Source organism: Wyeomyia smithii, chromosome 3 (assembly GCF_029784165.1).
Source record: "Wyeomyia smithii strain HCP4-BCI-WySm-NY-G18 chromosome 3, ASM2978416v1, whole genome shotgun sequence".
Classification (NCBI taxonomy): Eukaryota; Metazoa; Arthropoda; class Insecta; order Diptera; family Culicidae; genus Wyeomyia; species Wyeomyia smithii.
The window spans coordinates 19,983,529-19,998,650 of record NC_073696.1 but is presented as its reverse complement, the minus strand read 5'-3'; the positions used below and the strand labels follow the sequence as shown (position 1 = coordinate 19,998,650).

At 36.2% G+C, this 15,122-nt stretch overlaps 1 protein-coding gene across 6 annotated transcripts in view; it reads right to left on the bottom strand.

The window, feature by feature from the left end:
- The window catches only part of LOC129732508 (protein sickie-like), a 477,819-nt gene that overhangs the window by 312,579 nt on the left and 150,118 nt on the right, over positions 1-15,122 (bottom strand). For all 6 annotated transcript variants that reach the window (XM_055693445.1, XM_055693439.1, XM_055693442.1 and 3 more), the window contains one exon: positions 840-1,010. In XM_055693445.1, the coding sequence (XP_055549420.1) occupies positions 840-1,010 (171 nt within the window). The remainder of the gene's footprint in view (positions 1-839; positions 1,011-15,122) is intronic.

Below are 15,122 nucleotides of genomic sequence, written 5' to 3'. Positions count from 1 at the left end.
TATCGATGAGCCGTAATCGACTAGACAAAACTGGCGGCCAGACCAAATGACAAACGATATCGAATCGAGATTTTATGATCTTGGCGGCAAATTCCCTCAGTTGTGTGACCCTCGCATGATAACCATTAATTCTAGAAGTGGAATTGTTTGTCATTGCAATATTAACCCGAATCGAACCCTCGCCGGACGATGGAACAACCTGCCGAAAGTGTTTGCTAACGAAAGCGTTGCCCTCATTTTTGTTCGCACATACACACAGGAGAATTCCACATTCGTGGTAGTTTTTCCGAAATTATGGACGTACAGCTGGAATTCCTTTATGACGTGTGCGGTGCAGATCTAACTCCAGTGTGAGGGAGTTTATAAAAGGCGACCCCATCGAACGCACGAGGGCTTCATAAATCATGTCCACGTGCTTTTGCGCCTTCGGATGCTGCAAATGTGATGTCGGACTCGGACGCCAGCTTGAATCAATTGCCATCCAGCATCCATCAGCCATCACCCGAGAGTGTGGGTTCAATTTGGCTGATGCATCATCCCTCTAGACATTCGTTACTGGCTGCTGCCGCACTCGATACCGACAAGTGATTCATGTTCTTAATTTTAATTGAACTACATCTACACTGGTGTAAATCGACCCGCCCGGACTAGCTGGAACTAATCCAATAGACAGAATAAAAAGATACACACTCCCCGTGCGATCGAGCAGAAATGTGTTTCCAACATTTGATTTACGGGGCCAGCCGATTACAATTAATGAAGCGTGATTTATTGGACGCTTTTCCGTGTTTTATTCGGAGCGGGTGGTCAAGGTGGGGAATAGGGTGTTGGAGACTTACCATATGTTGAGGTGTTTTTGGTTTCTTCACCAAATCAGGTACTTTCCACGTGGTGACCGCTTCGATGACCTCGGCCAGAAGCAGGCCATCGCGGCAGTCCGCCGCCAGGTCGGAGACCTTCTTTTTCGACTTGGCCCGCTCCAGGTAGTAGTTGGCCCAGTCAGTGTAGATCTGAGAATAGGGTGGAAAAAACGAGTGTTGGAGTTAGTAAGGTTTATAACGATTTCAGATGGAGTTTTGCCTTGTACAAGTTATATAATCACATTAAATTTTAACACCAATTCACAATTTATTTGGTTTAGTCTGGTATTTACAGATTTTGTGAAATAAATGATGTTGAGAAAAACAGCAATATAAAAGATTTCGAGTTTACGACACATTTTCGCTACAGTTATATTTACAATTATCAAGACGCTGCAAAATAAATAACTTTGGTTGACAGGACGCTAGCAAAAAATGTAAACGTAAAATGGTGAAGGACTTTTAAAAATTTAACGGTTGGACAATAAAAATTTTGAGCCTTGACAATACAAAAAATCCTTTGAAACGATAACAGACTAAAAATTCAACCGTTGAGAGGAAAACTTCAAAACTTTTTCGAATTCCGTAAGTATGTTTATTGTTCATATAATGGAGGTTTTTTCCAGCTGGTTTCGAAGTACGATGCGGGCCTAACAAGCAAATCGTCGTAGGTTCAAGTCTCGGTTCGGGAGAGACTGTTCGTGTCAGTAGGATCGTAGTTCAATTGTTCTGTACATTAACCAGTAGGCCGCGAAGTCTGTGTATAATTAACAGAAGATCAAATACGTTTACAATAGTACTACTTTTGAACATTTTTGCTTCGAAAATTTTATTTTTCCATTTATTCAGAAATAATAAAGCTGTATCTACTAGAGGAATTTCTTAGCTTTCGAATAAAATCAAAAGAATTGCTCTGAGTGGTATACACATGAAGTTAGAGCAACTTTATAGAAGAGTATCCAAGAAATTTAAAAATCAAATAACTCCGAGTAGAGCCACATTAGAGAATATGCGTAGAGGAGTTTTTTCATTGCATATGGCCCTATATGAGCCCCTGAAATATTGCCAGCATAGAACTTACCACTCTGTATTTATAGCACAAAGGCTTTGCTTTGAAAGTTCCGTTCATGGTAACATCAATCAGCTTCTTGACAAACAGAACACAAAGTTTCGTTATCATGGTCAGAATCTTTATTTTGAGCGAAAATTCTACTCTGAAAATTCAGGTAATTTTTAATTGCTTAAAAATGTTAAAAAAGACCCGAAAAGGTGGGTTGAAAATAGCACAAAAATGTTGAAATTCTGACAAACAGGACAAAAATGCCAACAAAAAGACCAAAAGTAACACCACAATAATCTTAAAATGACTTAGAAAAAAATGATACCAAACTCTCACAGTGACAAAAGTGACGCATAAAAATTATGAAAATGACAAATAAAATAACACAAAAATATTAACAGACTTCACAAAAAATTACATTAAACGGCAGACAAGAAAGGTATAATAATGAACCAGAAAACATATGGATCTACAAAGTAGCAAAAATGGCGTTAAACGGACACGAAAAACACACCTTTGAACCAGAAATGTTACAAAATGGCACCGAAAAATGATCAAAAATAGAACAGAAATGGCACAAAAATGACGCAAAAATTATACCAATACCATGACGCAAACATGATTCAAAATAGTGACACGATGACAACTAGTAACATATGTTTTGTAACACTTTCTGAGTTATCTCTGTGAAAACTTTGTATGATTACAAAATGAGAAAAAAATTCATAATAATAAACCAGCAATCATATCTAGAAATATCGCAAAAATATCGTTAGCAGGGACATAAGAATAGTGCAAAAATAACCCAGAAGTGATTCAAACAGGCACCGAAAAGTGATACAAAAACAGTATAAAAATTCTTGCCAAATGGCAAAAAAAAGATTTATACAATTTGAATTAATACAAAAATAGCTCAAAAAAAACAGCATTTCAAAAAAATCAAAAATTATCAAAAATAGAAAAATAGAAAAATAGCAAAACAATATCAAAATGATAAATATCACAATATATAAGACCCAAAACGGGAGACGAAAACTGAAATTACGCAAATATTTCTCAAAACATCTCAAGAAATGACATAAAAAGGAATTCAAAACAATGGAAAAAAGACCCAGGAATGGTACAGTATGACCCCGAAAAGTGATGCACAAACGTTGCAAAAAATTCGATCTTTACAATGTAGCAAAAATGACCCATGAATAAAACAAAAACTCACTCTCAAAAAATGATACAAAGTAGGCAAGAAATTAATACAAAAACAACATAAAATGATCCTGAATTGGCAAAAAAAAATTGTCAAAATATGACAAAAACAACACCACAGTTTTGACAAAACTCAGAAACTATACAAAAATAACACGCAATTCTCGCAGATATGATACACGAGTGGCGCCAAATAGTTACAAAAATAAAACCTATAGTGTGAGAATATTATCAAAGGTGACTTAATGATGGCACAAAAGGCACAAAAAAGTTGCAAAAATTACCCGGAAATAATACAAAAATAGCTGAAAAACGATACGAAAACTTAAAAAAGTAATACAGTAATATCTTCTCAGAATACTTTTTCTGTTGCTGTTTGTTCGTGATACCTATCACAACTAGGGTAACGGGGGTATTTTGACCAGCTTTGGGAAGTGATCGCACAATGTATTAAAAACAAACACAATTTTTCAACATAAATACTTTTACTATTATACCATTTTTAAGAGCTAAGTGTCTATTTCAACATACATCGTTCAACAATGCAATATATTGAAAAATATCATAGAAAAATCAAAATTTCTACAAAGTACATATTTTGGTCAACCACATTTTTATTTTGGCCCACCTCTATATTTAGCGCCGTGTATGCCTTAAACTACTATATTAACTTTTTCCAACTTGTTAGAGGATACAAACTGTTTCTATGATATTTTATTGATGTTACTACAGCAACGAATTGTTTTAAAAACATACATATTTGTTACAATAGCTTCCGGACGTTGACTTGTATATTACCACTTCCTCTTGACTTTAGGTTGACTCAGCCATGATTTAGAATATGTATGAACTAATTCCAAAATAATGCTACCTAGAGTCAGTTTTTTTTGCCGAAAATTATAGTGTAGTATGATTCTTAGGTGTGTCATTTCAATGATGCATGCATAGTTTTCTTATATTCATTGAATTTCTCTGATAAAATGCGTAAAATGTTAACGGGTGGGCTAAAATATGCATGTGGGCCAAAATACCCCCGTTACCCCAGTAGTCGAGTAATCACATTGAGAACGTAATGGCTCTAGAGCATCACAAAAGGAAACAAAAAATGTACTTCGTGTGTCCATTCGGCATGATTATAAGGCTGTCTTCGGAAAACAAATAAAGAAGAGAAAAGAAGTTGTTTTTTTATACAGATTTTCGTGTCAGCACCAAGCTTAGGAAAATGACTGGAGAGCGACACTATACTGACGACTTTTCTCTCTCTTCACTCTAACAGCCTCATGCATGAGCTATTCATGAGAGCTCACATACAGCTACAGCTTAAACAAGGCAAAAAAACTGTGTTGTGTTGCGTACGACAGCTCATTCTTGCGCATGTATTTTGTTCGTTCGGACATGACAGCCTAGTTTGCTCATTTTAAGGATGTCCTGTTCCTGTTGACAGCCTGCTGATCGGCTGCGGCTGTCGTCGACTTGCATTTTTTCGTTTCTCTTTTTGCACAGGCCGGTGGCATATTGAATACGAAGCAAACCGTTTCCATTGTTGATATTATTCCCCACGTAAGAAAAAACGTGCTTCGCACCACCATTCATTCTTTCATCGGTCTTACTGTCATGATCATAATCCCGCTCGGATTCGTGTTGAAGGATGTCGGAAGATTACAGGCTGTCATTCGCGACAGCTTGGGAAAACCAACAGACATATGAAGATGAAAAATAACAGTCCGTATGGAGTTGCATGTGTGCTGTCGTCAGTTGCTGTCGGACTGTTCACCGAACATGTGAAGAGCAGAGAGTGCTGTACAATACAATGAGAGCCGGATCAGTTGAAAATTTGCTGTCATTGTCTTGCAGTCATTTTCATAACACTGCTTCGTGGCATGAAATGGCTGACTCAGAACTACACAAACAGCGCGTTTCGGTAACACCCTAACATTGAAAAACAGCTCGGCTTTCGTCGAAAGAAAAAAAATTCATCAATAGAGCGGCTGTGTACTAAAGCGTGCCATCGTCGACATGGAGATAAGGTGAACGGAAAGGAAAAACATTCGTGCTTGGGGAACAAGACGGCCACGTTATAGTCGCAAAACATTTTTTTCTGTCGGTTATCTTTATTTTGCCAAAACCACAACTGTCATAAAGGAATACTCTCGAATGTTATCAAAGCACTGTCATCGCATGTTTTTCCCCTGAATACAAGAGTAAGACAAAAGTGATGCAAATACTACAAGCTATACAGCCCTAGGGGTTGTATGAAATGATGACGTAAGACTAAATATATATATATAATATGATGCGATAAACTGTTCATAGGCAACACTACCGTTTATATTTGATGGTCGTTATTGCAAAAATGATTATTTAGAAATGCTTGAATACATGAAAATTTCACACTTGTAGTAGTTGCGAAAATTCTCATAAGTCTTATCTTCAAGCATTTATAGTTCTGAAAAGAACCGATTCCATTAAATTCAGCTAGAAATGCGTGCTACAGAATGCTGATGATCGCACCACCTGTAGCATTGAATATACTGCTTGACCGATGGTAACTTTTGCTGCGATATGCAAAATAAAGGTAAGGTGTTCCGCAGTGCCTGGAAGTTGACTAGTATGCAGCTATCCTAATGTCTAATGTCGCGTACCTCTAACAGCTCTAACTCCACTTGCTATTGTGTGACAAACTGGAATGAAGCTGAATTTTCTACACGCAATCTGTTGTATAAAGTTGAGCGTAGATTTTTGCATTGAAGGCGTGGTCACGCAGTTTCAAGAAAGAGAAACGAAACAAAACACTTTGTTGAGTCAGAATATGTAGGCAGTGGACTTTATTCCGTCCATGTTATTGTTATCCGTGCCTTCCCGAGCAGGGAAATAGCGAGAAAAATTTATGGAAAAGCTTGACCTGGGAACTTTTCACCTTTTTTCCAAATTAAGCATTAAAGCAACAATGTTGAACATTATATCAAACAAATGTCATTTTATCTATCCACCGACACATAAATGACTAATATGCATTAACCCTCTGATGCCTAAAGGCGGTCTTGATATTTTTTCAAATAAGTAGCTATTTTTCAAAACAGAAGTTTTCTTGTTATCAGACATGTGTTACGGATCACAAAACAAAGCGGCTAGAGTTTTTTCAAGCGAAAAAAAAAATTGGGCTTCAGAGGGTTAATGCATATTAGTCATTTATGTGTCGGTGGATAGATAAAATGACATTTGTTTGATATAATGTTCAACATTGTTGCTTTAATGCTTAATTTGGAAAAAAGGTGAAAAGTTCCAAGGTCAAGCTTGGGAAGGCACGGATAACAATAACATGGACGGAACAAAGTCCACTGCCTACATATTCTGACTCAACAAAGTGTTTTGTTTCGTTTCTCTTTCTTGAAACTGCGTGACCACGCCTTCAATGCAAAAATCTACGCTCAACTTTATACAACAGATTGCGTGTAGAAAATTCAGCTTCATTCCAGTTTGTCACACAATAGCAAGTGGAGTTAGAGCTGTTAGAGGTACGCGACATTAGACATTAGGATAGCTGCATACTAGTCAACTTCCAGGCACTGCGGAACACCTTACCTTTATTTTGCATATCGCAGCAAAAGTTACCATCGGTCAAGCAGTATATTCAATGCTACAGGTGGTGCGATCATCAGCATTCTGTAGCACGCATTTCTAGCTGAATTTAATGGAATCGGTTCTTTTCAGAACTATAAATGCTTGAAGATAAGACTTATGAGAATTTTCGCAACTACTACAAGTGTGAAATTTTCATGTATTCAAGCATTTCTAAATAATCATTTTTGCAATAACGACCATCAAATATAAACGGTAGTGTTGCCTATGAACAGTTTATCGCATCATATTATATATATATATTTAGTCTTACGTCATCATTTCATACAACCCCTAGGGCTGTATACCTTGTAGTATTTGCATCACTTTTGTCTTACTCTTGTATTCAGGGGAAAAACATGTGATGACAGTGCTTTGATAACATTCGAGAGTATTCCTTTATGACAGTTGTGGTTTTGACAAAATAAAGATAACCGACAGAAAAAAATGTTTTGCGACTATAACGTGGCCGTCTTGTTCCCCAAGCCCGAGTGTTTTTCCTTTCCGTTCACCTTATCTCCATGTCGACGATGGCATGTATGGTTGTATATAACATTCGATATGCGATACACACACGCTTTAGTACACAGCCGCTCTATTGATGATTTTTTTTCTTTCGACGAAAGCCGAGCTGTTTTTCAATGTTAGGGTGTTACCGAAACGCGCTGTTTGTGTAGTGCTGAGTCAGCCATTTCATGCCACGAAGCAGTGTTATGAAAATGACTGCAAGACAATGACAGCAAATTTTCAACTGATCCGGCTCTCATTGTATTGTACAACACTCTCTGCTCCCCACATGTTCGGTGAACAGTCCGACAGCAACTGACGACAGCACACATGCAACTCCATACGGACTGTTATTTTTCATCTTCATATGTCTGTTGGTATTCCCAAGCTGTCGCGAATGACAGCCTGTAATCTTCCGACATCCTTCAACACGAATCCGAGCGGGATTATGATCACGACAGTAAGGCCGATGAAAGAATGAATGATGGTGCGAAGCACGTTTTTTCTTACGTGGGGAATAATATCAACAATGGAAACGGTTTGCTTCGTATTCAATATGCCACCGGCCTGTGCAAAAAGAGAAACGAAAAAATGCAAGTCGACGACAGCCGCAGCCGATCAGCAGGCTGTCAACAGGAACAGGACATCCTTAAAATGAGCAAACTAGGCTGTCATGTCCGAACGAACAAAATACATGCGCAAGAATGAGCTGTCGTACGCAACACAACACAGTTTTTTTGCCTTGTTTAAGCTGTAGCTGTATGTGAGCTCTCATGAATAGCTCATGCATGAGGCTGTTAGAGTGAAGAGAGAGAAAAGTCGTCAGTATAGTGTCGCTCTCCAGTCATTTTCCTAAGCTTGGTGCTGACACGAAAATCTGTATAAAAAAACAACTTCTTTTCTCTTCTTTATTTGTTTTCCGAAGACAGCCTTATAATCATGCCGAATAGACACACGAAGTACATTTTTTTGTTTCCTTTTGTGATGCTCTAGGGCCATTACGTTCTCAATGTGATTACTCGACTACTAGGGTAACGGGGGTATTTTGGCCCACATGCATATTTTAGCCCACCCGTTAACATTTTACGCATTTTATCAGAGAAATTCAATGAATATAAGAAAACTATGCATGCATCATTGAAATGACACACCTAAGAATCATACTACACTATAATTTTCGGCAAAAAAAACTGACTCTAGGTAGCATTATTTTGGAATTAGTTCATACATATTCTAAATCATGGCTGAGTCAACCTAAAGTCAAGAGGAAGTGGTAATATACAAGTCAACGTCCGGAAGCTATTGTAACAAATATGTATGTTTTTAAAACAATTCGTTGTTGTAGTAACATCAATAAAATATCATAGAAACAGTTTGTATCCTCTAACAAGTTGGAAAAAGTTAATATAGTAGTTTAAGGCATACACGGCGCTAAATATAGAGGTGGGCCAAAATAAAAATGTGGTTGACCAAAATATGTACTTTGTAGAAATTTTGATTTTTCTATGATATTTTTCAATATATTGCATTGTTGAACGATGTATGTTAAAATAGACACTTAGCTCTTAAAAATGGTATAATAGTAAAAGTATTTATGTTGAAAAATTGTGTTTGTTTTTAATATATTGTGCGATCACTTCCCAAAGCTGGTCAAAATACCCCCGTTACCCTAGTTGTGATGAGTATTACGAACAAACAGCAACAGAAAAAGTATTCTGAGAAGATATTACTGTATTACTTTTTTAAGTTTTCGTGTCGTTTTTCAGCTATTTTTGTATTATTTCCGGGTAATTTTTGCAACCTTTTTGTGCCTTTTGTGCCATCATTAAGTCACCTTTGATAATATTCTCACACTATAGGTTTTATTTTTGTAACTATTTGGCGCCACTCGTGTATCATATCTGCGAGAATTGCTTGTTATTTTTGTATAGTTTCTGAGTTTTGTCAAAACTGTGGTGTTGTTTTTGTCATATTTTGACAATTTTCTTTTGCCAATTCAGGATCATTTTATGTTGTTTTTGTATTAATTTCTTGCCTACTTTGTATCATTTTTTGAGAGTGAGTTTTTGTTTTATTCATGGGCCATTTTTGCTACATTGTAAAGATCGAATTTTTTGCAACGTTTGTGCATCACTTTTCGGGGTCATACTGTACCATTCCTGGGTCTTTTTTCCATTGTTTTGAATTCCTTTTTATGTCATTTCTTGAGATGTTTTGAGAAATATTTGCGTAATTTCAGTTTTATTACTAGATAATTTTCGTCTCCCGTTTTGGGTCTTATATATTGTGATATTTATCGTTTTGATATTGTTTTGCTATTTTTCTATTTTTGATCATTTTTGGTTTTTTTGAAATGCTGTTTTTTTTGAGTTATTTTTGTATTAATGTCTGATAACAAGAAAACTTCTGTTTTGAAAAATAGCTACTTATTTGAAAAAATATCAAGACCGCCTAAAGGCGGCACTGGGCACCCGCGTGAAAAAAAATCAAAGGAACATTATTTCAAAACGGAATTTTTTTCGAGCTCATTTTATGTTGACTAAATTGTTATGCAGCTAGCGATGATGGAAATCGAAAAAGCAATCCTTCCGCAAGGTGAAACTAAAATGGCCATGTGCGTCACACAGGGCAAATAATTAGAAGTCCCGTTTATTGGTTTGTCTGGCATATATTGTTTCTGAAAAAGTTTCATTTTGTTGGAGCACAACTGCCAATCGACGCAAAGTGCTACTCCATTGGAACTGACTGGAAGGTTTGGTTGACATAGTTAATAATTGGTCGAATTTCATATAGCTTATCGTATCCAGAAGGTCCATCACGAGGAACTGCACTGTCGTCGGTAAAGTGAAGATTTATATATTATTTGCTCGAAATGGTATCTCGGCATGGTTTCTTGGATTGCTATTAGTGCATACTCAATCCCATTTCAACGAACACTAGAATAATTATTAACAGACATAAAATACAAAATTCCTACAAATTTGCAAATTTATCACGGTGTAGTGTTTAAAGTGGTTCCAAAATCTTTCTGGAAAGCGTATAGATTTATTTAAATAGTTGATTTATTTATATGAAGTGTCCAGCTCTTAGAACTTTTCAGGTATGGGATCGTGTTTAAAAAGATAAAAGACGTAGGCAGCTCAAGTTTTTTGTCTTGTTGATGATTTCTTTGAATGCAAGCGCAGCTTCGACTCGAAAATTTATGACTTTAAAAATGTAGAACGCGATGGCCAAGCTTTTTGTTTACCGTTTTTTGGGGCGGTTGGCTAAATGCGCGTCACATGTGTAAGATAATTAAGTCCTTTGTAATCATTGTCACTATCAAATCATCTAAAATGTCCACAGTCCATATTCGTTTCATTGTCAAGCTCCTGCATCATCAAAGCTTCGATTCCTGTCGCCGTTTCATGACTGAACAAGAAACAGATAAAAAAAAAACATTACTTGGCATCAGCGAAAATTTTTCATGTCGGCAGTGCCCAATGCCGCCTCTAGGCGGTCTTCGCTTTTTTATAAATTTTTCAGTATATTAAAGTTGAATAGAAACAAAACTTATACAAACCTCACATATAAAGCAATTGAACAGCCACTGATAATTATTCTGAATCAAATTTCTCACTAATAAGCATTTAATTTGAAATATCATTGCAGGATGAAGCGCAAAATAATTAATTTTCCCGATTTAGTAATTTGTTCACGTTAAATGTTTGATGGTTGCTATTGTGCGATTCAGATAATCATGAAGCCGCAGATAAACATAAGAAAAAGTGATGTCAGTTCATTTTATGAGAAATAAGTGTGAACAGACGTTTTGATGAAGAGATATTGAGTTTTTGATGAAGGCCGTCTAGAGGCAGCACTGGGTACTAGAGGGTTAAGTCGTTCGCTTGCTATAATCGTTTGAAATCTGACGCAACATTTGCTAGTTTCATTTTTAAATTCACAGAATGTAATCTAGTATAGAAAACAAAGACGTAGTCCTACGTCAAAATAAACTGGAAAAAACATAACAATTGTTGCCAATATGATGAAAATGACAACCAAATAACATCGAAGTGAATGTAAAATGCATCACAAACAAAAACAAATAAATTATATACAAAAACAAAGAAATACAGTACAGAGGTAACGTAAAAAAAGTCAAAAGTCAGAATATTACTGATTACTAAAATCAATAGATAAATTTGTATGATGGACGAGAAAAGATACAGGAATTGGTAAAAATATAAAAAAAAACCTAAATTAATCCACCTAGCGGTCAGACCCAGCCTTTCTCATTCAATTTTTTATTTGTAAAAAGAGATTTACATGAACGCATCAATCCAATAAATGTATATTCACTCTTTAGGTTCTAAAATATTGATGTTGTAATCTTTACATATAAAAATGCAGTCAAGTCTGTCTGTCTGCCTGATCCATATAGGCCCGAAAACTAGCGAACCGATTGTCGTGAAAATTTGTATGTAGGGGTTTTTGGTGCCGATAAAGGTTCCTATGATAGTTTGAGACCCCTCCCTCTTCTGGAAGGGAGGGGTCCCATATAAATGAAACATAAATTTCTGCACAACTCAAGAACAAACCAAGCAAACGAAACCGAATTTGGCATGTGGATGTTTTAAGGGGTAATTAATATGTCCATAATAGTTGAATGAAACACAAATTTGTGCACATCTCGAGAACTAATCAACCAAATGGAACAAAATTTGGCAGGTTAATGTTTTTAGTGGTAACAAATATGTACATAATGGTTTGAAACCTGACTCCCTCTTCTATAAGGGAGGGATCCCATGAAAATGAAACACAAATTTCGCACAGAACCAATCAAGAAAATACAACCAAATTTGGCATGTGGATGTTTTTAGGAGTAACAAAAAAGTCCATAATGGTTTGACGCCTCTCCCTCTTTTTGAAGTACATGTTTCTTCACAAATTTCTGCACATCTTGCGAACTAATCAACTAAATGGAACAATATTGGCAGGTGAATGTTTTTAGTGGTAACAAATATGTTCCATAATCGACCTCAGACAACATTTTGGATTGTAAGATGGCAACTTCCGGTTTCTAAAAAACAGCCGAGAATGGCCGATTTCCACCCAATATAATAATAGCCGGATCTAGAATGATACACAGGAGCTAAAATCGACCACAGATACCATTTTAAATTCTAAGATGGCGACTTCCGGTTTCTGAAAACAGCAGAACTTGACCAAATACCACCCAATATGAGTTTTTCTTTAACCAGTATGCCGTTCAAAATCCAGAAAATGTGTCCAAATGCCATTATGAAATCCAAAATGGCGACTTCCGGTGTCGGAAAAACAGCGGCAAATGACCAAATGCCACCCAATATGGGTATTTCCGGAACCGTAATGATGCACTGGAGCCACAAATCGACTTCAGACAACATTTTGAATTGTAAGATGGCAACTTCCGGTTTCTGGAAAACAGCCTGAAATGGACGATTCCCATTAAATATGAGTATTTCTAGAACCAGAAAGATGCACAGAAGCTAAAAATTGATCACAGACACAATCTTGAATTTTAAGATGGTGACTTCCGGTGTCTGGCAAACAGCCGGAAATGACCAAATACCATTCAATATGAATGTTTTCGGAACCAGAATTACACCCAGATGACAGAAATTGATTTCACAGGCAATTTTTAAGTCCAAAATGACGACTTTCGGCTTCTGAAAAACAAAGTGACCAAATATCACCCAATATGAGTTTTTCTTTGACCAGTATCCTAAATACCATTTTGAAATCCAAGATGGCGACTACCGGTTTGTGAAAAACAGCCTAAAATAAACAAATACTATCCAATATGAGTATCTCTGGAACCAGAATGATGCAAGGAGCTAACAATTGACCTCAGGCACCATTTTGAATTGCTAAATGGCAACTTATAGGCAACAGTCGGAAATGACCGAATAATACTCAATATGGATATTTCCGTAAACGTGATGATGCATAGAAACCAAACATTGACCCTGGACACTTTTTTTGAATTTGAAGACGACCACTTTTAGTTTCTGGAAAACAACCATAAATACCTCCCAATATGGGTATTTCCGGTGACAGATTGATACCAGAAAGTCTGCTGATAATGACAGAATACCACCCAATATGAATATATTCAGAATTAAGGTGATGTACAGGAGCCAAAAGACGAGAATGTTGTCATTTCGATAAAACCAATCATTTCAAACGATTTGTTATTTGACTTTGATCATATCCTATGGCCGATTCGTCTTGCATTTTCAGACTTCAAACAAACCGCAAGGTATCAATGAACTGGGAACGTTCAAATAGTACGACACCACATTTAAATTATGTTGAGGCCACATATATCAATCAAAGCAGGTATAGTTTAAAATAGCCTTTGAATTTCTCTTCTTTCCATAACTTTTGAGCCACATATCAAATTGTTATGAAGTTTGTTATTCGTAAGTTTGAGAGATGACTCGTTCGTATGACACTAGTTATGTTCAAATGAGTCATGTAATCTTTGAGATAATAGACTTTCGTTGTTTTATTAACAATATAATACATAACGGTTGCTTAAGTTCGATTATAATCAAATGAAATGGGAACGTGTAGGGCAGCCAAACTTTGAAACCACGTGTTCAATCATAATTCATCAGTTAACCCTTAACTAGCCCGCTCATCTGATAATAATAATCAAATCGGTTGTGTAGTTTCTGAGATAATAAAGTTTCGTGATTTTCACAAGTCGGTACATTACAAATGAAGTTACAGTTCGATTACAGTAAAATTCAATAGGGTCTCCTGAGGCAGCTAGACCATTCATTTGATACTAATTTTGTGGAAATCGGGTCGGCCATCTCTGAGAAAAGTGAGTGAGTCCAAGTATTCTTCGGAATATGTTCCTTTGCATAGCTGGATTTCCTATTTTTAAACATAACAGGCAAAGTAATAGTCCGATTGCAAAACAAGTCAATAGAGTCTTATGGGGCAATTAGACTTTCCATTTGACACTAATTTTATGAAAATCGGTACAGCTATCTCTGAGAAACATGAGTGAGATTAAACAGTCTTCAGAACACGTTTCTTTTCATAACTTTTGTACCACAAGTTCAATCTTTATGAAATTCAAAACTTAAGGGTTTTCTAGGTAGCCCGTTCTTTTGAAACCAATTTTGTTCAAAGCGGTTGTGTAGTTTCTGAGATATTGATGTTTCATGATTTTCACATTTTTAAACATAACCTCTAAACTAAAAATCCGATTACAATAAAATTCAATAGGGTCTTATGGGGCAACAAGATCATTCATTTGCAATTAATTTCATGAAAATCGGTCCAGCCATCTCCGAGAAAAGTGAGTGAGAATAAAAATCTGCACATACACACACACACACACACACACACACACATACACACACACACATACAGAAAATGCTCAGCTCGTCGAGCTGAGTCGAGTGGTATATGCCATTCGGCCCTTTGGAGCACTTTTATACTTTCGGTTTTGCGAGTGATTGCTATACCTTTCTAGGAGAAAGGCAAAAAGTGATTCTAAAATGACCCAGAAACAACACCGAAATGATTCAAAATAATTCAAAATAATTCAGGAATGACAAAAAAGAAATGACAAGAACTCCCACAGAGACAAAAATGGTAAACAACATAGCACAAAACTGACGAAAAGCGACAAAAGTATTTGAAAAATACCACAAAAATGACACAAAAATAATGCAAAAATAAAACGGTGTTAAAAATATGAAAAATGACCAAAATAATACTAAAATAACACAAAAATAACCCAAAATACTTAAAGAAATCACAAGCAACTTCAAAATAAATTCTTTTACTATCAAAACTGCCATTCCAATCACGCAAAAATTTCAAGCAAT